The sequence below is a fragment of the Phascolarctos cinereus genome, unplaced genomic scaffold (assembly GCF_003287225.1).
Source record: "Phascolarctos cinereus isolate Bilbo 61053 unplaced genomic scaffold, phaCin_HiC Scaffold_7;HRSCAF=346, whole genome shotgun sequence".
NCBI lineage: Eukaryota > Metazoa > Chordata > Mammalia > Diprotodontia > Phascolarctidae > Phascolarctos > Phascolarctos cinereus.
Window position 1 is genome coordinate 92,652,968 of NW_027556180.1, and position 27,856 is coordinate 92,680,823.

Consider the following 27,856-nt stretch of genomic DNA (forward strand, 5'->3'; position numbering starts at 1 on the left):
ATAATAAGCAAACTCATTTTTCTCTTTAAATGTTTCTATATAGCCAAAGATATCCTTTTGATATTAAAAGCAAAGGATATTCTCTCCAATTCTCAGATGGAAAAAATGAGTTCAAATGGTGCAATATTTCAAATATATATTCCAAGTAATAGTTTGCTGACATTACAATGCTTATTAGCCCTTAAAAGGAGTACCATCTAAATACTGTAAGTTACCTCCTCTAAAACCACTGAAGACACAGATCCCTTGTCAATTTCAGTCTCCCTTTCCCCCTTCCTCTTACAGCATGCTGGGATTTGTAGTTCATGGTTTAGCAGCAGGAATTCTGGGAGATGTAGTCTACCTCCCCACTCCCCCTTCCTTTTCAATGGCTGCACTCAGATAAAGGTACAGTCTCGGATATTAGTTGTGTTTCTTCTTCTGTCCTTGTTATTTATATTCCTTTGGGACTTTGTCCTTTCCCTCTGCTTCTCCTTGGGGAACGAACTGCCCAAATGACCCAGTAGCCCAGAAATGGGTGGAGATGAAGTCTTGAAAGAAGAGATGCAAGACAGTCTGTGAGAGGACTCCCTAGAAATGAAAGTGACCCTTAGAGAGGCATGTCTGGGTCTGGAATGTAAGAGCTATTGAGGAGGGTGGTGAGGTCAGCTGTCACTTAAAAAAACCGGGATATTTGCCACGTTACTGAGCTACCCGGCTTTTTAATTTCCCTTGTTCATGTGAAGGACCCAGAAAGCTTTGCAGAGGCTCCAGAAGGAAAGTTACATGATGTGTGGGCCTGAAATATTGAGTGATTTCCCCTCCTTGGGGGAGCTGTATGCCTCTTATGCCTAAGGACGGCTAGATCATGCATAAGCCTTTTGCGGAATGAAGCTTTCCTCCTCCTGCATACATGAAGAGTTTATGCTTAGCATGTCAGAAGTGATGCTCAATCTGAGGTCTGTCAATGCCCAAGCAGTCTTCTTATCTCTGTGGGGCTGGGCAGAGTTGCTATTCCCAGTCAGAGGTTCTTAACCTGGGGGGGGTCTGTGAATTTAAAAAAAAAATGTTTTTCAATATCATTGGTTTTTTTTGTAAATCCTGCATATTTTATGCATATAAAAACAGCATTCTGAGAAGAGGTCCATAGACTTCATCAGACTGCCAAAGAAATCCGTAGCATACAAAAAAAGTTAAGGACCCCTGCTCTAGAGTAATCACTGTAGCTTATGTTTCTCATCAGTGAGGTTCATGACTTTGAGTAGTCTTTAGGCCTACAACCTCTTCTGAAGATCTGAAATAATAGTTTTTAAATGTATGATTCCCTCCTTTTTTCTCTGGTGCAACAGTTGTCTAAGAGTTGTTGGGACAGTGTTATTCAAATATGCTTGAGGCCCTGTGTAAAGCAACACAGAAACATCAGCTATGGCTTTTGAGTGGTTTTAACTTTGAGTTTCCTACTACCTCTTTTCCATCATTGGTTATAGGCTCCTTCTAAGTGAAATTCAACGAGAGATAATGGTATTATGAATAGAGTTCTGGGCTTGGAATCAGACAACCTGGATTTGAGTCTTGGTACCTTAAGCTTTTCTTACACTCAGTTTCTTCATCTTTAAAACTGGGAACGATAATAGTTCTACCTACTGTACAGAGTTATTGTGGCAGTCAAATGTCTTGTTTAATCAATCAGTTGATTAAAAATTATTATGCTGATTGCTACATAATATATAAAATATTGTGTAAAGTTATAATCTATATATTTTACATTTATATCATTACATAAATTATATATATGAAATATAAAATATTATATAAATAAGAGCTAATATACTGTTAATCACAGAGCCCTCCATAGTAGATTTCTGGTTAACTTGGTATTTCTGAACTAAATTTTTCCTGTGATTCAAATCAATCTGATTATGTCTATTAACTCCATCAACATATGAGCTTCTGGGTTCCAGACATGATATATTTTTCTTATATTACCCATTTCTATCAAATTTTATTCCTTTTATTGTCCTATGAAACCACTATATGCTATATACTAGTTAACCTATTATGTTAACAAATGACAGTTGCTCTACACAAAAAGTCCTCTAACTTCCTTTTTAACAAATAGTTTCACCCCCTATTCTTAACAGATCTGCTACCAGGACTACTCTCAGCATCAGAGCTAAGGAACAAGACAACTCTTATTATGGAATGGGTGACAGAATGGGAGAAATTAAAGAAGCAGAATTACAATAGGGGGGAAAGAGCTCTGAACTTGCATTATATCAGTTGATCTCAAAGGTTTCTTATAGCTCTAAAATTCTGTGACCAGGTTTGGATAATTGTTTTATATATTATGCTGTGTGTCAAATACTTTCCACATGTTCACCAGTACAATAAGATCCAGGCTTAAGAATTTAACAATGATTTTAGAATGTCTGTTTCTAACCTTTTCTGCTCATGTTTGTTAGTAAAGGTCGCTGTAGAGAAAGTGCTATATGTAAACCTCACAGCCCTATATAAATGGTTTCTATTCTTCTCCTCCTTTTTCTTCTTCTTAGTGACGGGGTGCTTCGGTGCTTGTGTTTGGGTGCTTATACTTGGACCCCAATTTCTCCCTAGCCTCAGAAACACTGTCCTTGACAGTTTCTTCCCAGCCCAAGGACCCGGTGCCTAGCAATTATTCGTGAGTGGGCCCCAGCAAGACCCTTATCTCTTTCCCTGGTGCAGTTCCAAACAGCACCTGAAGGATTTATTAGTTTAAACTGCCTTTGCACTGGGTCATAAAGACATTCTTACCCACTACTATACTATCCTGCCGCCCTACCTTATTATCTACATCCTGGGTGCCTCATTAACTGTATTCTAGACTTAAGACATATGTATACTCCCTACATCTATCTTGTCAAACAAGACATTGATTGGTGGCAGACTGGACAACTCTCAATTACCCTGAACTCTGGTTGACTTAGTGACCTAGCAGGCCTAAAACCACATCTCCATGTGGCCTCCCTTGTGGGCTTTTCCTAATGAACTGCGCAGTAGATCCACAAAGTACATGTTCTTTTAAGAACTGACTACTCCTTAATCACTCCCTAATCCCACTCTGAATCCCCTAGTTAGCATATTTGGCACATGTTTTATTATATTTTATCTTATGTAAACTTTAACTGTACCTCTCTAAGGTTGCAGGATCCTTTAAGAATCCTGCTGAAAAACATAACAATAAACTTTGCCACCTTGGCTTGAAGAATGCTTGAGTCTGTGAATTCATTCCAGATGACCCATGTACTTCAGTCTTTGAGGGGTCACAACCTCTCAACCTCTCACACCAAAACATTAGTCTTCTTCTTTTTCTCCTCCTTCTTCTTCTTCTATCAGAAGCCCTAAACACTTGCCTAGGTTGATTAGCAAAAATGGGCAGAGAGAAAATAATATTACTTAAAATCAGTTGATTACCACCATTTTACTACTTCAAGTGTGGAGGGGTTATTTAACGGGTCGGCAGACATTAAGACTTTCAATGGGTGAGGAAACTAGAAAGGATTTTTGAAGGCTATCTAGCTTTATAACTCTCTTGCTAATGTAATAGAAGCAGTGGGTTTTGTTTCAACAATTGTGTTTACATTATTTCAGATGCTGAGATGAGTCGTTACCTGAGTATTTGGATGCTTTCAGTTAATTATTACCAGCAATGTCGCTTCTACCACCTTCTTCCTTATCTATCCAAAAGGAACAGACTTAACCCAAAGCAGTGTGTTTTTAGGCCAAACTGGAACCACATATATTCTCCATTACATAGAAATTGGTCAAGGAGATATTGTCAGCAAGACACCAGGATACTGTGGAAACATAAAGCACTACAGAAATATGTAAAGGACCTGAGTGGAGAATATCAGAGGCTTGATGAATTGTTGCATCATGTCTGCGTGAGTGAAGGTGATCGAAGGACTATGAGCAGAAGACATGCTGAGTTGGCTCAGTTTACTGCCATTCATAAAGAAATTCAAGCGTCTGAAAGAGCAATTGAAGAATTAGAATCAATGTGTAAAAAGTAAGTAATATGTATGTGTGTATATATATATATATTATATTATATGTTTCATAGAATGTTAGAGCTAGAAAGGACCTTAGAACTCATCTAGCCAAAGATGAGTTTGGCCCCACTCATGTGGCCCAAACCAGATTAATAGGTAATTGGGAAACATTGAACAAAATAAGTAAAAATACAACACAACATGGATAATGTTAATTTGTGGTTTTTTAAGTCAGTGTGCCTCAGGTTTCTGTTTGAGTTTGACCCCACTGCTCTAGTCCAAACTCTTTATGTTACATATAGATAAGGAGGCTAGAGCCCCAGAAGGTGAAACTGCTTGCCAAGGTTTCACAGTGAGCTAGTAGCCGAACTAGAATTAGAAGTGAGGTTGATAGGCTCCTAGATTGAGAAATGGTAGGGGCTTTCCAGGTCCAACCTCTATTTTACAGATGAGGAAACAGACCTAGAGAGGATTAGTAACTTGCCCAAGATCCGGATAGGAAAAGGCAGAGCCAAGATTGGAACAATGACCGTAAGGTCACAGATTTAGAGCCAGAAGAGACCTTAGAAGTCAAGTCCAGCTTCCTCGTGTTACAACTATGGAACCCAAGGCCCAGAGAGCTCAAAGACTTGCCCAGGATCACACAATAAGTAAGTGTCCAGCATGGGATTTAAACCGAACCTTCCCCCCTTGATGTCCTTCTAAGGCTAAGTTTTGCAGAGAAGATGCTAACCTGCATAGGCAGAAGAAGTTCCGTCTTTCAGGAGTACCCTACAACAAAGATATCGCACATCTAGGTCCTATTACATGATGTGATCAAATACATTAGATTGGTTTTTGTCATAATCTATACTCATGAGAAAAATTACTTGATTGTAATAAATATTTAAACATTTACATGGGAGCTGTTAGCGGAATTCACTGACTGCCCACTGTGTTCACGAGACTGTATTAAGTTTTGTAGGGAATTATAGAAGGAAGGAAGGAAGCAAGCAAGCCCCTCCCCTCTCCCCTCCAGGTCTGTTGTGAGGACAAAATTAAATAATAATTGTAAAAACACTTAGCATAGTGCCTGGCCCAGCCAAGGCTGTGGCCAAAGAAATCCATCCAAAAAATCCAAATCCAAAGAAATCCTGACCCGAAGATAAGTCTCTAGTAGAATGTAAGCCCGTTGAGGGGCAGGACTATTTTCCTTGTGGTCTTTGTGTCTCTAGCACCTGCTGTTGCTGTTTGTCCTTGGTCCTCAAAGAAGACTCTGACATCAGGGAGGTGCTGCCATGACATTCCAGTGAACTGGATTTAAGTGAGGGAGGGCTGTGCAAAATCACCAGCCTCACTCTCTCCTCTAGAGCCATCTGGATCCTGATCAGGATGACTGGAGACGGCCCAGAATGCAGTAGGGGACCTTAGCCTTTTCAAGCTAAGATCTTTAACTGACCTCAGTTTGACTGAGGCAACACCGATTCAGTAATTATGGCTTAATTGTTGTTATTCTTCATCTCAGAGAGGATCATGACTCTTTGGAGGTGAAAAGAGGCAAAGAATGGCCTCTTTAAAAAGAAAAAATCTGTTCTGGGAGGGGCAGACCCTCAGGGTTTCTGGCAAAAACAAAAACAATTGCTATTTACATTCATTCTGAGCCTACCGGGGCCCATTGACCTACTAGGGCTTAACCTGGGACCTATTATTGGCCAATCAGTGAAAGCCAGAGTGATTTGGGGTTAAGGCTGGTCTTTAAGAAAAAAAGGAAAAAAAATTCGATCTCTGAAGGGAATGTAAATTTTGGTCTCTAGCACCTAGTTTGGGGTCTAACACATAAGAGCCCCTTAATAAATGTTGAATCCCTTTCTACAACCACGGAAATAGAAACTTTCTAATGGGTGAAATTAGCCCTTTTATGGCTTCTGCAAGCAAAATAAAAGTTGTAACCATCATTTCTGTTGCTTTTTAGGTTTGGACAAACAAGAGGAGAAACAGTTACTTGAACTTGCTTTAGAAGAAAGAGAAGCCATTGATCAAAAGATCAACAAGTTATACAGAGAGGTAATTTCTAGTCTTCATAGACATCGCACAGATAAATGCTTTTAGTGAGAGCTCTCAGTTTTGGAGTTCACATTACTTTCTAGATACTACTTCATTATAAGTCTTACAGAGATTGAATGATTTACCATTATCATTATTGTTGTTGTTAGTAAAAACAATAATAATAATTGGTAGTATTTATATAGTATTGGCAGGTTTGCAAAGTGCTTTATAGGTGTCTCATTTTATCTTCACAACAGCCCTGAGAGGTAGGTGCTTTTACTCAAACCATTTTACATTTGGGAAAACGAGGCAGATAGAGGTTAAGTGACTTGGCCAGGGTCACGAAACTACTTAATCTCTGAGGAAGAATTTCAACTCAGGTCTTTCAGACTCCACAGGCAGCTCACACAAGAGGAGAATAAAAATGGGGGCAGTGGGGGTGATTTTGGTATGGTCTAGTGGAAAGAGCAGTGGATTTGGAGTTGACTTGACTTGACTTGACTTGAATCCTGGCTGAGTCATTTACTAGCTGTGTGACCTCAGCTAATTCACACCCCTTTCTCTTGGCCACCACTTCTTCAACTGTAAATCAAAGAGACTAGACCAGATCAACTCCAAGATCCCTCCTGTATCTACCAATTTATAATGCAATAATGAGTCCCTTCTTTTTCAAAAGCTAGCTTGGCTAAGAAACCAGAATAGAAAACATGCTCTGGTGCCCTGCTTTTATTTCCCACCAAACTACAAATCCTGGAAATGGGGTAGAGAGATAGATGAAGCAGAGGTGGCAGAGTTAGTTTATTATTACCATGTATTTTAAAATGAGGTTACAACATCAAGACAGAGCCAAGGCTTCTGACTTTCAATACAGTGTTCTTACTAATAGACCATATAATTTACAATTTGAACTCTATATCTTAGAAAAGAGATAGCTGGGAAAATCTCAGTCAGTCTTGGTAGCACCCATTAGTTTCATTTGAAAAGTGTTCGGGCAGCTGTGAAATGTTTTCCCCATCTTCAGTGGGTTATATTTTTATTAGGAAATCTCCATTTCTAGTTGTGCCTCAGAAATTTTCGATTTGAGCCTTTTTTTCTGAGGGTGGTTTCCAAGAAAACTCTGGAAACAGAGTGACTGTGAGGAGAAGTCAAGGCAGGGCATGGTGACCCTGCTCTCACCCAGAGGAAGAGAAAATGAGCAGTCCTATCACAAAAGCCTTTATCTCCTCCAAGGAAGAGTTTTCAAAGCTTTATTTTTTCCATTTGGATGAATGAACCTAGTGTTTTGGAAATAATTATAATAAACTCAAACTGAGGGAAACTGAATAGAAGACTTTGTCATTTGAGCCAATAGTCAACATTTTAGAAAAGTAAGATAATACGAAAGCAGGGAAATACAATCTCTCTAATTCATTGTCAGTGAATTGTTAATATGAAATGACCACTTATTTCATGTCCAATATCTTCCTTATCACAGTCTATTTGGCACTTAGAAATCATGAACCTTAGTTACCTTACTAATTAAGTGCTTTGAGATTTTTGTATTGCATCTCTTAGGTACAAGTGTTATTCAAAGTGAATGAGGGAAAATGGACATATACTCATAGCACATAAAAATTAGAATGTGTTTTCCCCCTCTTTTAGCTTTTCCAGGCTCTGGTGCCAAAGGAGAAAGATGACAAGAATGATGTTATTTTAGAAGTAACGTCTGGGAGAACAACTGGAGGTCAGTAAAATCATTTCATGGAGAAAATTCACATGTATTTTCCCAAGTATCAATCTTATTTTTCTTTTATTTGCCTTCACTCAGACTTTTAAAATACTTCTTTGAAGAAAGGTAAACTTTTAAAAAACCAAATACATGTTTTGAAAGTTTAAAAAAAAACTGATGGATACAAATCAAGGCAATATATGACTTGTAAAAACTGATGAATTACACTACATGGTTTCTTCCTATATTCCAACATTTTCATGTATTTTAAATCAGGTTAAAACGAACACAAAGAGCATCTTGAAAGATGGAACAAGAAAAATAATACCATATAGTGCTTTAGTGCCTTATTTTCAGACCACTTTTATAATAAAGGGGCAGCCTGAAAGGTATGTGGGGAGCAAGGAAAGGTAGTGCCATCTGCTCTGTTGGAATATGCTCAAGAACTGGAGTTCAGCTGTAACCAGAGAGTTGCTATAGCTGACTTGAAGAAGACTGAAGGGGAAGAATGTCTGAAGGATCTAGGCAGAGCCTGCATGATTGGCCAGCTGATGTTGTACCCTAGGGAAATACCAAACTGCGTCATCATTTTGGGGGAGGTAAGAAGCTGAAATAACACATATAAAACTGTGCTTAAATAAAGTATCTAAGGGGAAAGTCCCTGTGAATAATATATCTAATGATTATAATATATTATTATATGTGTGTGTGTGTGTGTGTGTGTGTGTGTATGTAGACAACTATTTTTCTGTATCCAGTCAGGGATAAACAGAAAATGTGGGAACACTGTAGCTAATTTTTGTTATCTCATCCTAATTGTATGGGCTATGTTTCTGTTAATGCCATTGTTTTTGAGTTTAAGAAGGGAATGCAAATTTCATCTGAGGGCAGAAAGAGCGAGGTAGTTGTTGACCATGCTGCCAGTCCCAAGGGACCCTTTGGGACATTGAACAGTCAGCCAGCCAAGGTACCTTGGCCCCTTTACATGGTGCTGATAACCCTGGCTAAAATTTTCTTCAAGCCTATACTCTTTAGCACACTAAGCTTTCCCTCCAATTCTTCTTTAAAAAAAAAAGTTTATTTGTGTTTTTTAAAAAGTACTCCAAATTTAATATGCACTAAAATTTAAACTGAATACTTATTTAAAAGAATGGGCTTAAAAATGTGACCTAATTTATGGGATTTTTTTTCCAAGGAAGAAGAGGATGAAATAAAAGGGGAAAGAGGTTGGTCTGGGGAGGAGGGCAACAGCAGTTTTCCAGTTGACTACATGCAACAGAGGCTAAATCTTCCCTTCCATCCACCTCCCTGTACCCTACTGCCTTGCTTTGCTTCACCAGTGATAGTGGGAGGGGAAATGCACAGTTCTCCTATCTTAAGCACACCTAACACTGCTTCTCATAGGAGCAAAAGGAACCTTAAGGGCTCCCCTTTCCAATGTTTCCCCATCGTTTACCTTTTTTTTCTTTTCTTTTAAAAAAAAACCTTTAAGGGGCAGCTAGGTGGCATAGTAGATAGAGCTCTGGCCTTGGAGTCAGGAGGACCTGAGTTCAAATGCGGCCTCAGACACTTGATACTTACTAGCTGTGTAACCCTGGGCAAGTCACTTAATCCCAATTGCCTCACCAAAAAAAAAAAAAAAAAGCAAAAAAAAATTTTTTAATGAAAAAAACCTGTATATTAATGATTTTTGGGAACATTGCTTTCACTTCCCAATAACCATCTTCATGCAACAAATAGGCAAAAACACATTGACCATGTTTGATGACATGTGCTCCATTCCACACCTATAGTCCACTACCTCTTTCCTGAGAAAATGAGACATGCTCCCTCCTAAAGCATGATCCCCTTAGTGTTTGTGATTCTATCATTTTTCTCACATAAAGTTTCTAAAACTTGAAATTGCATTTCTTGCCAATCCTCCAAGTCCCAGCGCTAAAAGACTGGTCCATCCCGTTTTTCCACTGGCTCTACTATTCCAGGATTTATTCCAGTGTTCTATTTTATGATTATTTGGAGGTGAATATGGGAGAGCTATGGCTATTTACTGTTTACTCTGCCTGTGTGGCTCCTGGAAGTCCCAATTGCATTTCAAAAACCTTCCCCTGTGAGCTGCCTCTTTGATCTCTGCCTGTTGAGTCACTGGGAAAAGTTAACAGGTACAAAAGCTAAATAACAGCAGTAATAATAATAATAATAATAGCTACCATGTATACAGCACCTATCACATGCCAGGTTTTTACCTCTGGCATATAGTAGGTACTTCAGAGATACTTTTTGATTTGACTTGGTGGCCGAGGACCAGTCCAGCTCTCTTGGAGAAACTCATTATCAGTTTGGCCACAAAATGATTAGTTTTTTTAGTCATGGTACCTGGCAAAGGTCATCTATTAAAGCTATGGAGATTACAGTCAGCATAAGTAGACCTAGTACTCATATCAGCAAAACATTGGGTTCTTTCAGTTAAGCCAGAGGCCCTTGGGACTTCAGAGGAGGAAGATATAAAAAGGTTTTTGTTTTGTTTTGTTTTTTTCTGAAAAGCTTGTGCCAACTGAATATCCTTTTTTTTTTCTAAAGGTGATATCTGCCAACAGTTTACTGGAGAAATATTTGAAATGTACCAGAGCTATTCGTGCTACAAGGGTTGGAACTTTGAGATTCTCAACTATACCACAGCTGACTACGGTGTGAACACTCAGTATTCTGCCCTTCTTTGAAATCTGCCCATCCTCTCTCTGATTTTATCATTACCATGACTTGAACAATTTTTGATCTAGTGGGGGGGGTTGCATACGAGGCTTTACAAAACAAAGAAAAAAATTTGATTCTTGCCTTCAAAGAGTTTCTAATTTGAATGGGAAAGACATTGAATAAATATGAATTGAATGTCCATCATGTGTTCGGCATTGTGCCAGAGGTTGTGGAGATAAGGAATGTACATACAGTCTGGTCCCTTCCCTCTTGAAACTTAAAAGTCAATTAAAATAAAAAAGTATTGATTAAGTGCTTGTTAGGTTCTATTGACAGGCATTGTGGCATAGTAAAAGAGAGCTGACCTCAGAGCCAAGAAAACTTAGGTTCAAGTCCTTTGTCTGACACTTTCTGAGGCTGGACTTGAGTCTAGTCAGGTCTTCCTGACTCCAGGCCTAGTGTTCTGTCCACTATACCACCTAGCTAAAATCACAACTCCCATTTCTGTCCCTATACTTTGTTTTAATTGTGAAAAACAAAACTAAACTGTGAAACCATGGTGAATAATCCTAGAAATAATATAAGCTATGTGCTGAATTGTATATATGAAATGATAGCAAGAAGACTTGGGTTAAAATTTGGTTTCAGACATTTATTAACTATGTGATGCTCTGTTTGCCTCAGTTTCCTTATTTGTAAAATGAAGATAGATAGCACCTACCTCCCAGGGTTGTTGGGAGATAAAATGAGATGATATTTATGTATAATGTGTTTTGTAAACCTTAAGGTACTATATATAGATGCCTATTATTATTATTATGTTTGTATCAATACTTGGTACATTGAGCTGGAACTGAAAGTAGGGGGAAGCACTTTTGGATTCTTCTTGTACTACATGAAGTCAGCCCTAGCCAAATGCTGTTAAATTTTCTATTGATGATCTACCTAGAAATAATCAGGAGTTGATTATACCATAGTTCATTTAAGAATTTTAAGACCTATTAGTCAACATTATCAAATCATGTTACTGAGAATCCGTCTTGCATGCAAGCCCCCAGTCCACAGAGCACTTCAATTTGGACAAAACTCCAGTTTTGAAGGGTTTACTACATACTAAACTAGAACTTAAATAACAGCCATCTAGGCCTCAAATCAGTGTGCTATTGGAATTGAATTTATGTATAACCTCTGAATTTCTTCTCTGAATTTCAGGTGGGTTGCACCATGCAGCAGCTCGAATTTCTGGTGACAGTGTCTATAAGTATTTGAAGTATGAAGGTGGGATTCACCGAGTTCAGCGAATTCCTGAGGTCGGCCTCTCCTCAAGGATGCAGCGTATTCACACTGGAACAATGTCAGTTATTGTTCTTCCTCAGCCAGATGAGGTAACCTCACTAAGACGCAGTCTAAATGGGCATTATCTACAAGATGTTCCTTTTCTGGGAGAATCAGTTGTTTCCGTGATCTCAAAATGTGTCCCACAACCCAAAATGGGAGCGTTTAGCTTTTCTCAGTGTGAAGGATATTGTCAGTGAGCCAAGAAGCATTTATGGAGTGCTCGCTATATGTGAGGCACTGTTCTTGGGGTACAAAGAAAGGCAAAAACAGGAGCATTCTAGTGGGGGAGACAATAGGCAAACAACTACATACATATAAGATCTCGTCAGTGTAAATGGGAGGTGATCTCAGAGGGAAGGCATTGCAGTAGAGGGGATGGGGAAAACCCTTTACAAAAAGGTGGGACTTGACCAGAGTATGGAAGGAAGTCAGGAGAGCTAAGAGGCAGGTAAGGAGGGAAAGCTTTCCAGGCACAGGGACAGCTAGTGAATAGGGACAGAATTGGAGACGGAGTGTTACGTGTGATGAACAGCAAGGAGGCCAATGTTTGTTGGATCTTAAGAGTATGTGGTACCTTACATAGTGCACCAGCCCTGGAATCAAGAAGACATGAGTTGAAATCCGGCCTCAGACACTTACTAACAGTGTGACCCTCTGTAAGTCACTTAACCCTGATTGCCTCCAAAAAAAAAATAGTATATGGTCTGGAACTTGGGTATATAAACTTAAAAACATTTTTTCATAACTGTAATTTAATATAAGTGGTTTCTTTTGTATAGAGGCAGCTAGGTGGTACAATGGATAGAATGTTGGGCCTAGAATCAGGAAGACCTGAGTTCAAATGCAGCCTCACACTAGCTGTGTGACCCCAGGCAAGCCACTTAACCCTGTTTGCTTCAGTTTCCTTAACTGTAAAATGAGGAAGACAATAATAGCCCCTATCCCCCAAGGTTGTTGTGGGAATCAAATGAGGTAACATTTGTAAAAGCACCTAGTTTTGACTAGATAACTCTCTATGACATGCCAGCCCAAGTGGTCACTGAGTCACTACTTGAAAACCCCCAATGACAGGGAGCTCAGTATCACTGGGGCAGACCATTGCACATTTGGACAGTTCTAAGAAGAAGGTTATATTTCTATCAAGACTAAATCCGCTTTTCTGTGACTTTGCCTGCTATTTCTAGTTCCACCTTCTGGGGGCAAACAAGCCAAATCTAGTACCTCTACCATGTAATAGCCTGTCTGATAATTGAAGACAGTTGTCATGTTTCTCTAAAGCTTCTTTTCTCCAGGGTAAACATGCCCTGTTTCTCAAAAGATCATGTTATAGCAGAATTTAAAGTTCCTTGACTTTTCTGGTCACTCACCTTTCTGGAAATGCTCTAGCTTACCAATATATTTCCTAAATTATGGCTCTCAGAACTTAATGCAATACTGCAAATGTGTCAGACTAGAACAGGAGCATCACCCTCATTTACTCTGGATACTACACTTCTATTAATGCTTCCTAACCTTGTGTTAGCCATTTGGCTGCCACATTATATTCTTGTTTGCTTTTGGGCTTTCAGTCCACTAAAATCCCTTTTCATACAAAATGTGCTCTGGTGATGCCTCCCCTAGTGTATACTGGTGCTATTGGTTTTCTTAACCCAGGTGAGACTTTACATTTATCTTCCATTGAAGTCCTGCTTACATGCCTAATTGTAGTACGGAGGTGACCCTCTGTCAAAGGCTGTATACTAGCCTTTATATATCAGGGTCTATACAAGCCCTGGAAGATGGAAAGACTACAAAGAAGTCCGGCAATGGATCAATTGAACAAAATTCATTGAAGTTCACCCACAAAAGCTGAGTCACCAGGTGAAGATATGGCCACAGCAACTAATAAAACTATCTGTTAAGCTATAAAGGGTGTGATCTGCTAGGTGAAGAGAATTCCACATTTGTGAAATTACAGGGTTATTTTAAGCATCGATGCAAATTTCATCCTTTTAGATTAGGCATATTATTTAGTTTTTTAAAAGTTTTTGTAAAGTATTTTTGATTTTTTTATTTTTTTGAATTTTTAATTAATTTATTTTGAATTATCAATAATCACTTCCATAAGCTTTTGAATTTAAAATTTTTCTCCCTCCCCAAGATGGTGTGCAATCTGATACAGGCTAAACATATTTTCACATTAGTGATGTTGTAGGTGAGAATTAGAACCAATAGGAGGAACCACCAGAAAGAGGAAACAAAACACAACAGAAGGAAAAAAAATAGCAAATAGTATGCTTGTATCTGCATTCAAACTCCATAGTTCTTTCTTTGGATGTGGACAGCATTTTCCATCATGAGGCCTTTGGAGATGTCTTAGATCCTTGTATTGCTGAGAAGGGCTGTCTATCAATATTAGTCATCGCACAATGTGGCTGTTACTGTGTACAACATTCTCCTGGTTCTGCTCATTTCACTCAGCATCAGACCATATAAGTCTTTCCAGGTTTTTCTGAAATCAGCCTGTTCATCATTTCTTAACAATAGTATTCCTTTACATTCATATACCACAACTTGTTCAGCCATTCCCCAATTGATGGGCATCCTCTCAATTTCCAATTATTTACCACCACAAAAAGAGCTGCTATAAATATTTTTGCACATGTGGGTCCTTTTCCCATTTGTATGATCTCTTGGGATATAGCCCTAGAAGTGCTATTGCTGGGTCAAAGGGTGTGCATATTTTTATAGCCCTTTGGGCCTACTTCCAAATTGCTCTTCAAAATGGTTGGATCATTTCACAACTCCGCCAACAATGCATTAGTGTTCCAATTTTCCCACATCTTCTCCAACATTTATCATTTTCCTGTTTTGTCATGTTGGTTAAGTTTTTTTTTTTTTTAGAGGTAACTAGGTGGTACAGTGGATGCAATGCTAAGCCTGGAGTCAGGAAGACCTGAGTTCAAATATTCAAATTCAGACACTTACTAGTTGTGTGACCTTGGGCAAAGTCACTTAACCTCTATCTGCCCCAGTTTCCTCAACTGTAAAATAGGGATAATAATGGCATGTACTTCCCAGAGTTGTTGTGAGGATCAAATGAGACAATATTTATAAAGAGTTTAGCACATATTAGGCACTTAATAAATACTTGTTCCCTTTTCCCTCCTCCCTTTTTACATCACAGTTATTACCAGATATGTCTTTCTACTCCACTCATCAAACACTCCTTTGTAACAATGTATACAATATTCCATACACATAATCTCCCACCTCTCCATTAAGCAACGTGTGTTTCATCATCTGTTTTCCAAGATCAAGATTAATCAGTGCAATCACTCAGAGTTTGCCCACTGTTTTAAAGGGTACATCAGGAATCTCTAAGGTTCCCTTCTTTTCTTCCTTAGCAACCCATTTCTCCATGATGGTTAGAATCAGGTATAGCAGCAATTCCTTTTATCACTTTGTCTAACTTTTCAAGAAGGAAATTATCGATAAGGCAAGTCAAGATTTTATATATCCATAAATCTCATCTCTCTTTAATATGAAATTCCTGTTATCCAATTTTGCTCTGTCTTTAGTCTGAAGAACATTTTCCTTTATATAGAAAGCAAGTAAAAAAAAATTTGTATAGTTCTACCTTTTCTCTCTGGTCCATTATCATAATTCCATCCACCCTGAACAATGGTTCTATCCCTTCTGTGGTTTTCACAATTGTCTGTATGAAAGTGTACATTGCTATTTGTCCCTCTTTCTCGAAGAGGACCATGACATCAAGGAGGTGATACCATGTCATTTAAGTGAGGGAGGGCTGTACAAAGTCACCAGCCTCACTTTCTCCTCTGGAGCCATCTGGGTCCCTTGGCTAGATATCAATCAGGACAACTGGAGATGGCCAAGGATGCAGTGGGGAACCTTGGCCTTTTCAAGCTAAGGTCTTTAACAGATCTCTGTTTGACTGAAGCAGTGCCCCTTCAGTGATTAAGGCTTAATAAAAATGAGGCAAAGGATGGCCTCTTTTAAAAAAAATAGAAGTGTATGATTATAGGTAAGAAACACAATGACCTAGGCAGTCTAATGGAAGGAAGGATACTCGACCTCATAAGTATCACTGAGACTTGGTTGGATGGAATTTATGACTGTAATTTGGTTCTGAAAGTTATATGTATGTGTGTGTATATATGTACATATATATGTATGTATATATGTATATATACATACATATATGTGTATATACATATATATACTTTATTCAAATGATATAGAATAGCTACAAGAGATGGGGATAACATGATATATTATGACTATCTCCTTCTTAGAAGACATCTTAGAAGAAACATGGAAAGCATTTGGGTGAAGATTAACAGAGGTAGCAACAAAAACACTATTGTCGCAGAGGTGTTCTATAGACTGTCTGACAGAAGGAGGGAATGAGATAAGGAACTTGGGAAAGATTATAAACGTGGACTGGAGACACGATATTGTAGTGACAGAGAAGTTTGACTACAGGCATCTGCTGGTGTTCTCTCTGCCAAAAAAGAGAGGAACTAATAAATTTGTGACTTGCCTTAATAATAAATTCATCCTTCAAAAGGTGGAAGAAGTGATGTGGGAAAGTGCTATACTGGGCTTAATCCTGACCAACAACAAGAAACCTGTTGTTGAATTAAGCATGAATTAAGAATGAGCATTTCCTCATTGATTGAAAAAAGAGAGGGAGGCTAGGCATAGTCTCATGTTCCCAAGATGTTAGCAGAGCCAATTCCAAAGGGCTCCCTAGAAAGGCTAGGTGGGGTACAGTGGTATAAAATTTTGCAGGGGAAGTTGGCTGAAAAGGAATGGAAAGCCATCAAAAATTAAATTCTAAAAACAAGCAGAAATAATTTCTCTACAGATGAAAAAGGGGAGCTGGTTGAAAAGACAGATTTACATAAACGGGGAACTTGTTGATAAATTCAGATTGTGAAAAGATATGTAGAAAGTATGGAAGGAAAGGCAGGTAAAAATTTTGAACGTAAGAGTAGCATCAAAGCAGATTGCCATCTGTTCATCCATCAAAGCAGTTATCTGTCCTTCCTGTGCCATTTTCGTACATCTCCTCCTGTAAGCCCACCGACGGAGTCTCCCCCGTGTCCTGGGGCCACCTTATTCTCTTGATAGCTTATGGATACTAATTAAGCTTGTTGACACTTCATTGGCTATCCTTGCTCTTGTTGAATGAGGGGCCTACCTTTTTTTCCTGGGATCACAGAATCACAGGTGTAGAGCTGAAGAAGACCTTAGAAGCCAACTATAAAATGACTTTCATTTTATAACATAACAGAGACCCAGGGGGCAGCCAGATGGCGCAGTGGATAGAGCACTGGCCCTGGATTCAGAAGGACCTGAGTTCAAATGTGGCCTCAGACACTTCATATTTAATAGCTGTGTGACCACAGGCAAGTCATTCACCCATTTGCCTCACAAACAAATAAATAAATAAAATTTAAAAAAAAACAAAAAACTTGAGACCCAGAGAGGTGAAATAATTTGCATGAAGGTAGTAAGTGGCAGAGCCAGGATTTGAACCCAGGTCTTCCGACTCTAAATCCAGCACTATTTCCACTGTAGCACATTATTTACACTGCTTCTTCTGTGTTTTCATTCATGTGTTACAAACTGCTCAGGATCATCATTTACCTCCATATTACCTTTTGGATTGTCCTTAGCTTCAATTCTTAGGAAGGAAGGAAAGGAGGGAGGAGGGAAAAAGGAAGGAGAAGAAGAGAGGAAGGCAGCAAGGAAGGAAGGAGGAGAGAAGCAAGCAGTTCTTAAGTTGCTTACTATGCACTTTAGACACTAATACTATCACTAGAAGAATATTAATAATCAAAAAAATTATGATGTTTAGGAGTATAATGTAGCGTTCTCCATTATAACTCTGTGAGTGATAGAGAAGGAAAAGCTTATGAAATATTAGATTACCTGTAACTTGATAACATTCAAAATTAGGGCCACTAAATAGCAAGCAGTTGAAATACAATGTTTATGGTAATAATTTTTTATGAATTTTTTTCTTATTAGTTTTGGATAGTGGTAACAAATTATTTTATTGCAAAACAATTTATTGAAAAGGTTTCTGTACAAAACTATATTATTATTTTTATTGTTTATTATTATATTATTTGTTATTATTATTATTAAATAGGAAATTTCACTAAGGGCAGCCCTTACAAATGCCTTTGATCTTAGGTAGATATTAAAGTGGAACCCAAGGATTTGCGTATAGATACATTTCGAGCCAAAGGAGCAGGAGGGCAGCATGTTAATACAACAGACAGTGCGGTCCGAATTGTTCATCTTCCCACAGGTAAGTATATCTTTGCTGTTTTGGATGTTTTACTTTTTTCCCAGTTAGAATCCAGTGATCTTCCAAGGTGTTTACGCTTCCTGAAGGTCTCTCCTATTAACTGAATTCCACAAATAGTCATTCATTCCTTTATTTATTTATTTGTTTGGTTAGGCAATGCGGTTAAGTGACTTGCCCTGGGTCACACAGCTAGTGAGTGTTATGTGTCTGAGGTTGGATTTGAACTCAGGTCCTCCTGAATCCAGGGCCGGTGCTCTATCCACAGTGCCACCTAACAAATATTTATTAACCACCAACTATGATTAAGGCATGGTACTGACACTATCCAGGAGGAGTACCTTTTACCAGAGGATACAGACAGGATGGATGCCTGATCAGAGACCAACAAAGGCCCTTGAAATCTAGAAGGATTGAACAGTCTACATAGGAATGAAAAGGTTGGCCGCATAAGTTGCAGCTAAAAAGGCTGGCAGTTATTGGAGCATCTCTTGCCATGGCTGCTTGACTTAGCTCCAAATGCCTCTACTGTACCTATCCTCTGACCCAGTCCCTAGACTTCAGACTTCCTGGAAACCATCCTAGGCCTCCTTACTAAGGATTAGTGCAGGGTTCTTTACCTTTTTGTATCATAGACACCTTTAGTAGTCTGGTGAAGCCAATGGGTCCCTTCTCAGAATGATGTTTTTTAATTGCATACACTAAGGTATATAGGATTGCAAAGGAGACCAAAAGTTAGTGAAAATAAAGGTATAATTTTTTCCCCAATCAGGTTCACAGACCCCCTTAAATCTATCCAAAAATCCATTAGTTAAACTGAGCCAAGGTTTATAACCCCAGGACTAGTGGTATCTTATCTGTCCCCTAACCATGGACTTAGGCCTGTCTCAAGCCTGTACAAATACCAGCCCTAGGCAAGAAAGATATAAGGAGTCCTATGTATCTATAGTCCTTATATGTTAGTGATTCACTGTCAATATAATCTTATTCATAGTCTGACTTTGATCTTGGCATACCAGTCCCTTAGGAGCTATGGCTGGACCTCTTGACGCTTCCGGCCTGATTTCTCTGACATAGACATTGTATCTGTTTGAATTCCCAGTAATTGTCTGCCCCTTGAACCTCAGCCAACCTCAGGCTCTATTTTGGCTTGGACGGATGCCCCTGATCTTGGACTGTTTTTAGATCTGGCTAACAGCATTCACATTCCAGCTTTCCGTTCCCTGATGAACCAACGTCTTGGTTTTGCACTTACTTTCTAGACTTAAGCCCTCATGGATCCACCCATCCCTAGCTGTGATCCTACATTTAAACCTCTGGTTTTTACCAAAACCCGAAAGATTGCCTGAACTCTTGTTCCTAACTTTCATGATTTGTTTCCTAATTCTAGAAGTGCCCAGGCTTTGCTAGCAATTTGGTCCTAATGGATATTAATGATAGCAAGTGCTTTAAATTGTAGGTATTACATATAGATTTGGGAGTTCTCTTGTCTACCACCTTCATTTTATAGATGAGGAAGTAGAGGCCCAAAGGTTAAAAGACTTTTCCAGATCAAAGTTAATTGTCTTATTGAAACTAATACTCATTCTCTACCTCTATCTATCCACTCTAGTTCCTAAAAGTTATTCTTTCCTTTCTCTAAAAAGAAAAAAAAATCTTCACTTTAGGTAAGTTATGCCAATATCTCGATATCTGCTAGCCCGCATATTGAGGCCTTTGGCCAGATATCTATACTGGAAGTACTGAAATGTTTGTCATTTCTTACTTGAAGTAGAAAAGCACTTTCTTATGCACTTTTAAGGTCCTGGAGTAAGGAGGAGTGTCTACTATAATCCCTCCCTCCTAGGAATAAAACATTAGAGCTCCAGCTTTGTGGAACAGAGCCCTGTATTTGTAGTTAAAAGACCTGGGTTCAAATCCCTACTCAGCTATAACCACCTTTTTGACAATGGGTAGGTCATTTTTCTTCTCTGGTCTTCCTCAGTTTATTCATCTGTAAAATGAGAGGTTTGGACTTGACTGAGGTCCCTTCCAGCCCTGATCCTGTGATCCCCCATTCCTTCCATGTTCAGGTACTATTGGATCTCTAGTAACTGACAACTCTCTACCCACCTGACTCTTTTTTTCCAATGTATAATATAGAGACAGGCCAAAATGTCTGTTTAGGCTTAAGCAATAAAATATTAATTTCTAAGTTCCTTTCATTTTTTACCATTAGAATGCAAAATTTGAAGAAAGTCCATTTGTTCTTTAAAAATTCTCTATTATTCTCACCCGTTTATTATAATAAGATTTTCTTTTCTTATTGCTAACTAAACTATTGGCACCACTTTCCTGGATATTGCATAAGAAAAGCTAACAAAGTTATTTTTCACCAAATCTCCTTTTTTTTAGATCCCTTACTGACCATAAATCTTCAAATTTCCATAGCTCTCACCTAATTGTTTTCTTTCCAAAGTTATCTGCTCCTGGCTATAGTACTTGGGATGAACTTTCTGTCCTGGAGGTGATCTTTATTTCATTTCAATGTGTGTCCTATAGAATTCTGGATTATAAGAGTATATTTAGGTGACTTCCGGGATTCTCCTCTTTGGAAATAACTGAGCTAGTCAGTTGGGTCAGTTTGCACCTGAGTAAATAGGAATAGATGTCACTGGAGCTTTAGGTGATTCACAGGCAAGAACCAGCAAGGGTCAAGTAACAAGAAATGGACCTCAGAGGATGAATCAAGGAAAGCTCATAATTCTTGAATTTCCAAAAAAAAAAGTTAAAGGGAGCATGCAAAATGCAGAAGAATTTCAATTAACTACATGCCTGTGGCAGGCAGGTCTATGCCTGTAATCCAACCCTATGACCACATGGTAAGTAGAATCTAGGGCAGGAGTTTTTAGCTTTTTTTGTGTGTAATGGACCCCTTTGGAAGCTTGGTAAAACTTACGGCCCTCTTCTCAGAATAATGTTTGTTTTTAAATTTGTAATTGAAGGAAATACTAAATTTCAGCTGGACTTTAGTGAAAATAAAGATGTCATTTTTTCCTATCCACCTTAATGGACTTCCTTGAAACGTATCCACTGGGAGGACTAATGGATTCCAGGCTAAGGACCTCTGATCTGGGTGCTAGTTCAGAACGATAAGGGGGAAGCCTTAGTTCCCCAGTAAGAATAGTTCTAGCCACAAGCAACAAATTATCAATATGCTTAGAAAAAGGAAACTAAATCATGCAAAAAATGGAATGTCCTATGTCCAGAGGAACCTTCAGCAAAAAGATTACTGCCAGGTCAGCGCCAGCAAAAGATAAAAAGGGAGTAGGAGGAAGTAGGTGCAAAGTGAAACATGCCACAGCTTGAAGACGAGAGGGGAAAAGATGACATTTGGGGTCGGGCACTGGGATCTGGGTTGGGTAAAAACCCATTCAAATACACACTGTCCAAAATGTCTGTACTGTTTAGGACATAGATTAGCTTGAGATACACAGTTCAGAACTTTTTGTGATAGAGATTCTTTTCCTACTTTTTTTTCCTTATTTTCCCCTACATTGGTCCTTTAGTTACAAATCTTTTTTTTTCACTTTAACTGCTTGGATATTAACTTTTAAAAAGAGTGCTGTTCTTTGATAAGTAAATTTTTATTAATCTTTTTGTTTTTACACTAAATAATTGTCCCCTGTATCCATCCCTCTCCCAGAGAACCATCCTGTATAACACCGTACAGCTAGGTGGCGTAGTGGATAGAGCACTGGCCCTGGAGTCAAAAGGACCTGAGTTCAAATCCAGTCTGAAACCAGACACTTGACACTTACTAGCTGTGTGACCCTGGGCAAGTCATTTAACCCCACTTGCCTCCCCAAAAAAAAGAGAGAGAGAGAGAAAGAAGGGGGGGGGAAAATCAACAAATAAAATCTTTGGTACATAATTGCTGTTTTGGTGAGGTTTGAATGGTCATGGAGATCAGAGAAAATGTCTCAAATGAAATCAATATGTTAAAAACATCTGAAGATAGAGGCAGTGTTCCACAGCTGTGGACCTCCCAGCACTGCAGGGAAGTGGGGGAGGCATTTTCTCAAGTGTCTCCTTTGGGGCCATGCTTGTTCTTTGTAATTTTACAACATTCATTTTGATGGTTTTGTGGTAGTGGCTCTTTCCACGTGCATTGTTGTAGTCGTCATGTATAATGTTACCTTGGCTCTTCGTACTTCACTCTGCATTAGTCTATAGAGATCTCTATCATCATCACAATCGTCATTTCTTACAGTATGGTAATTATTCCCATATAGTCATGTACCTCAGTTCATTTAGCCATTCCCTGTTTGATGGGCATCTACTTTGCTTTCAATTCTTTGCTCGGTTTTTCTTGCTCTGGTAGGAGAGACCATAAAATATAAGAAGGTCCCTGATGCTCGGTCAACTTACGGAAGCATCCGACAACTGGAACATGGAGTGTGAAAATGTGGATATAAGTGTCTTCCCTGTTCCTGCATGGGGGTTCTATGACATTACTTACACTTGTCTCTTTCTCTGTTTCCACTGGGCCTCTGAGTGATTTTTATGTGCATGTTGATTCTAGCCAAAGGCCTTTTTTTTCCTTTTCTTCTTTTTTATTTTTTAGAATCTTAGATATTTTTCCCATTGGCCCCAGAAAACAAAACTAAGCAGAATGGGTAGAAGCTGGCAAAGGACATATTTCAGTTCTGTAGAAAAAAACACTTTCTAATAATAGGAGTTACCTGAAGGTGGTATGGGGCTCTCCGAACAGGTAGCAGGCTCCTGTCACTAGAGGTCTTTACAGTACAGCTGGATGTGAGACATTCTGTAGAAAGCATTTATGGCTTTGGAAGTTCCTAGGAGTTGGAAAGGACCCTAAAGGTCATCGGATTTAGAGCTGCAAGGTGTCTCAGAGATCATCTAGTCTAAGTACTTTATTTTATAGATGAGGAACTCTGTGCCCACAAAGGTGACCTGATTTGCCCCAGAGTTGCTCAGGTAGATTGTAATGGAGCCAGGATTGGAAATCAGGTTCTTTAACTTGAATTATACTTTCCACTCCAAAATGTTCTAGTCCAGCACCTACCAAAATATTGTAACAAATAATGCAGTACACTTAATATGAGTTCATGTGACTATTGTACACTTCCGGGATCTCTGATTTTTTCAGGACTAGTAGTTGAATGCCAGCAAGAACGATCACAAATCCAAAATAAAGCTACAGCTTTGCGTGTGTTAAGAGCTAAACTCTACCAGCAGGCTCTTGGGAGAGAACAAAGTAAAACACAGAGTGTTCGAAAACTGCAGGTAAGATATAGATAATGTACTTCTTCCTAGTGCATAAAAATTAAACATTTAAGTGTTTATCAAATGTAAGCTTTCCCATATTAAATGTTAATGTCATGCTCTGTTAACAGAAAATTGTCCATTTGTAAATAGGCTAAATGGATAATAATAATAATTATTATATATTACATAAATATCATGTATTATATACCAATAATATAATAATAATAATATAATAACAAAGGCTGATAAATATAATCATGATAAAGGCAAACTTGTCTTTATAAATAGGCTAAATAGGATAATAATGATTATTATATTACATAAATACTATGTTATGTATGGTATATTGTATTATATATAAATCATACATAATAACAGCTAGCATTTCTATTTGGTCAGCTAGATGGTGCAGTGGATAGAACATCAGACCTGAAGTCAAGAGGACCTGAGTTCAGGCCTCAGACTTAGTAGTTGGTGACCCCAGGCAAGTCACTTAACCCTCTTTGCCTCAATTTTCCCATCTGTAAAATGAGCTGGAGAAGGAAATGCAAACCATTCCGGTATTTTTGCCAAGAAAACCTCAAGTGAGGTCATGAAGAGTTGGACGTGACTGAAATGACTGAATGACAACAAACCCATCTGTTTTGCCTAGGAGTGAAAGCTCTTCTTTCATCCAAAGGGGATACAATGTGCTTCTTTGCTGAACACTGGTTTTCATCTAGATGGTGTTGCCTCTCTCTGGCCTGGGTTACCCTGGGCTGCCTAGAATTCTACCTGTATTTCTGCTGGTTAGTTTCATTATTAGGCAGATCTTCAACCTGATACTCTTCTCACAGTAGCAGAAGTCAGCTGGCTACATTGTCAAACTGATTTTTCCCTCTGTATGATGGTTTTTAACCACCAGAGGATGAATTTTTTTTCTGGCACAATGACTCCTAAAGATGACAGAGATGTAGAGGGGTTGATGATTAGTAGAGGGGGGTGCCTCTGCTGATGAAATCATAGATTCCTTGAAGTATTTAAATGGAAGTTTCTGAAAAAAATAATTTTAATTGAAAAAAAAAAGAGGTTGACATCCATTCCCTGTTTTTGTTATGTAGGGGGGAAAAGGCCAATTCTGCCACAACCTTGATATGTATGTATGACCTTGGTAAATGATTTACTCTTACCAAGCCTCAGTTTCCTCATGTATAAAATTAATAGGTTGAATTGATGATTTCTAAGGTCCATTCAAGATTTAAGATTTTTGGGTTTTAATGTACCTCTTTGAGAGTAATTTAAGCTCTTTGAAATTTAAAATCAATAACAAGAACTAGCCAAGTTGCAGTATATGTAGGTGAAAATGCTATAAAAAATATAATTAAGACATTGATTACTGCTTGTTGTTACACAGGTGGGAACAAGAGCCCAGTCAGAAAGAATTCGGACATATAATTTCACCCAGGACAGAGTCACTGACCATAGAATCTCTTATGAAGCTAGAGATATTAAGGTATTTCTTCTGAATTTGCTTTGCCTACTCTTCATTTCCAATTAAGAAACAAATAATTTCATGTGGCTGTATTCTAAATGTTAACAATGTTAGAAAATATTTTAAATGTTAACAAATGATCTGGAGTCAATGTGCTAGTATTTGTCAGTCCCCCAAAATTTGTAAATGCTTTCATTAGCCCAAGAACAGTCCTACCATTAGTATTTACAAGCCTTTCTTTGGAGATGTCAGGAGCCTCAGTCAAAACTTATATAGATGCCTTTTTTTTTTTTTGGTCTGAGACTGGGTTTCCCATCTCACCCAGGTTAGAAGTGCAGTGGCCACTTCCAGGCCTCCTCAATGCTGATTAGTTAGGAAGTTTTAACCTGCCCCATTTTTCTGACCTGGACCAGTTCACCCCTCCTTAGGCAGCTTGGTGGTCCTCTGTTCACTGTGGGTCACTATATTACTAGTTCTGGACACCTGACCTCAAGTGATTCACCAGACAGCCTCCAGAAGCAGCGGCAGGAATTATAGGTGTGCACCACCATACCTGGCTAGGTGCCTCATTTTAAAGTATCAGTGCTTTTGTTTAAAAAACTTGTTTGTTGACTTTGTATGTCAGTATATAGCCAGGTCATCTTTGTTTTACTTCTTTACTGTCCAATATGAGAATGTAACAGTGTATGAATCTTTACTCAGATACTGTACTAATGCTGAGCAGTACAGGTCTCAAAAGGTTATGACAATATAGTTAGAACTAAAGGCTAAAGAGATATCCTCTAGAAAGCATCACAGATACTCAAAAATTATTATGCACAGATAGTTTTCTTTGTCTGCTGAGTAGACAGTAAAGTGACTCTTAAAAGGGGGGGATGGATAGGCTAACAAGGATATATATTCTTTCCTTGTGACAATGTAACCATCCTTTTTTTGTTTTCATAAGTACCTTTTTCATTATTCTGTTGTACCTGCTCTTACCAAAAATGATTTGTAAGAAACATATATTCTTTTTTGTGACTCTCTCTGCTCAGGAGATATGTATGTGTGTACATATGCATGTGTGTGTGCACATTTACATATATACATATAATATGTACATATTATACACATATATATGCATATATATTTCAGAGTCCCTACTCTGAAGATGACATGTGTGAATGAGTGTGTGTGTGTGTGTGTGAGAGAGAGAGAGAGAGAGAAAGAGAGAGAGAGAGAGAGAGAGAGAGAGAGAGAGAGAGAGAGAGAGAGAGAGATCGATCAGTGGAAATGTGGCACATGTCCATCTACTGCTGATGGTATGGGTCATACTCTTCAGTGAATAAATAAAGTGCATCCCATGATGGTTTATTTGGGCATTAGCCAGTGAGGACACAGAAAATTCTTTGCAACAAACCTATGACTTGTTTAAGGTCATTCATTGAATAGTAAATGCTCTTGAAATCAGAGACTTGGCCTCTGTCTTCCAATCCATTCTTAAATTCAGCAGTTGCAGTCAGAGAAGGTTTACAAAGTGATTTTGAAATCTTCTGATTGAAACAAACCATGTAAATCCAAGTTGACTGTTATTCTGCAAATTCAGTTTATAAAAAATTAAGTGCTATTATGTGCAACAGATTTGTGCATTCATAGGATTGTTGGGAGGATCAAATGAGATAATGTAAAGAGTATCACAAATCATAAGGTTTTATTAGTATATGTTTATGTATCTGAATTTAGATGATAGACAATGGTCTCTTAGAATACTAGTTGTAATGTATACTGGAAAAAGTTTAAATGGGTAGGGATAAAAGTGGGTGTGTGGTTGAGGGGGGATTGCAAACAACCTCTTTAGAACAGAGGTAGAATGGAAGTGAATCCTGAGAAATCTGAGATAGAAACAACATTTTTGGTAGGAGTATAAAAGTTTAAGTTTATTCAGAGGCAGAATCATAGAATGTTAAAAAGCTGGATCACTGCTTAGAGCACATCCTTCATTTTCTAGATAAGAAATCTGAGATCCAGAGAAGTTAAATTACTTGTCCAAAGTTACACAGGTAATTGGGAGCAGAAAGAACCCAAGTGTTCTGAGCCCTATGTCTGCTGTGTCCCACCTTTGAACCCGAAGCAGCTGATCCTCAGCTTTGCAAGTTACATTTTATTTTATCCGCTTGCTGAAGGCTCTGGAATCTTAATAGACTAACCAACATCAAGGAAAAGTGACTGATAAACTAGACTGCCAATTTATAATTTTTAAGAACTACTTAGAATTCAGATTGGTTTTTTTAAAAGCACTTTTGAGCTAGTGTTCTTTCTGTAATTTTACAAAGTTGTAGTCAAATTTATTCATGATTTCTTCTTGATTTTATGTGACAACAGAGGTAAAAAAAGAACTAAATATGTCACTTGACTCTTTCCTTTGTCTTTTATCTTTTTCTGTTTACCAGCTCTTCTTAAATAACTCAGAATAATTAATATTTCTTTTGTCAGGAGTTTTTATGTGGTGGAAGACCTCTGGATATGCTGATTGAAAGATTGCTAGCGTCAGCAAATGAAGAAGCCCTTATTGAAATTTTGAATAATCACGTTAAATCTTCTGAATAAAGGAAGTAAAATGGACGATGTTTGAAAAAACAAATAAAAGATTAAAACTTGGGTTGCTTTGTTCAGTTCAGTTGTTTTGTTTTGTTTTTTCCAGTCATGTCCTTCTCTTCATGACCCCATTTGAGGTTTTCTTGGCAAAGATACTGGAGTGCTTTGCTATTTCCTTTTCCAGCTCATTTTACTGATAAGGAAACTGAGGCAAACTGAGTTCAGTGACTTGCCCAGGGTCACACAGCTAATGAATGTCTCAGGCCACATTTGAACTCAGAAAGAGTCATCCTCCTGACTCCAGGCGTAGCAGTCTATCCATTGTGCCACCTATCTTCCTTAGTAGGCTGCTTTAGCCAAGTCCCACTGAAATATTCAGAGAAAATTAAGCGAAGCAAGGCCATTTTATTTCTAAGTCTTTTTTTTTCCTTTTTGGATCTGATTAC

At 38.3% G+C, this 27,856-nt stretch overlaps 1 protein-coding gene across 3 annotated transcripts; it reads left to right on the top strand.

The window, feature by feature from the left end:
• The first annotated feature begins 308 nt into the window (after nt 1–308).
• Nucleotides 309–27,474, top strand: MTRF1 (mitochondrial translation release factor 1). Of its 3 annotated transcripts, XM_020977033.2 has the most exons (10): nt 309–387; nt 3,607–4,023; nt 5,959–6,050; nt 7,674–7,755; nt 10,318–10,425; nt 11,644–11,816; nt 17,980–18,097; nt 23,247–23,383; nt 24,759–24,857; nt 27,309–27,474. In XM_020977033.2, the coding sequence occupies exons 2-10, from the start codon at nt 3,615–3,617 to the stop codon at nt 27,420–27,422; spliced, it is 1,332 nt and encodes a 443-aa protein (XP_020832692.1). In that variant the 5' UTR covers nt 309–387; nt 3,607–3,614; the 3' UTR covers nt 27,423–27,474. The 3 variants fall into 3 exon arrangements, with proteins under 3 accessions (XP_020832692.1, XP_078003755.1, XP_078003756.1); XM_078147629.1 differs by lacking the exon at nt 10,318–10,425; XM_078147630.1 differs by lacking the exons at nt 309–387; nt 3,607–4,023 and adding an exon at nt 4,498–4,657.
• The last annotated feature ends 382 nt before the right edge of the window (nt 27,475–27,856 follow it).

Excerpts from the sequence above, each read along its gene's own strand:
- MTRF1 (XM_020977033.2), top strand. The coding sequence starts at position 3,615 with ATGAGTCGTTACCTGAGTATTTGGATGCTTTCAGTTAATTATTACCAG. Across the intron at positions 6,051-7,673 it reads TCAACAAGTTATACAGAGAG|CTTTTCCAGGCTCTGGTGCC; the intron begins GTAATTTCTAGT and ends CCCCTCTTTTAG. Across the intron at positions 10,426-11,643 it reads CTATACCACAGCTGACTACG|GTGGGTTGCACCATGCAGCA; the intron begins GTGTGAACACTC and ends TCTGAATTTCAG.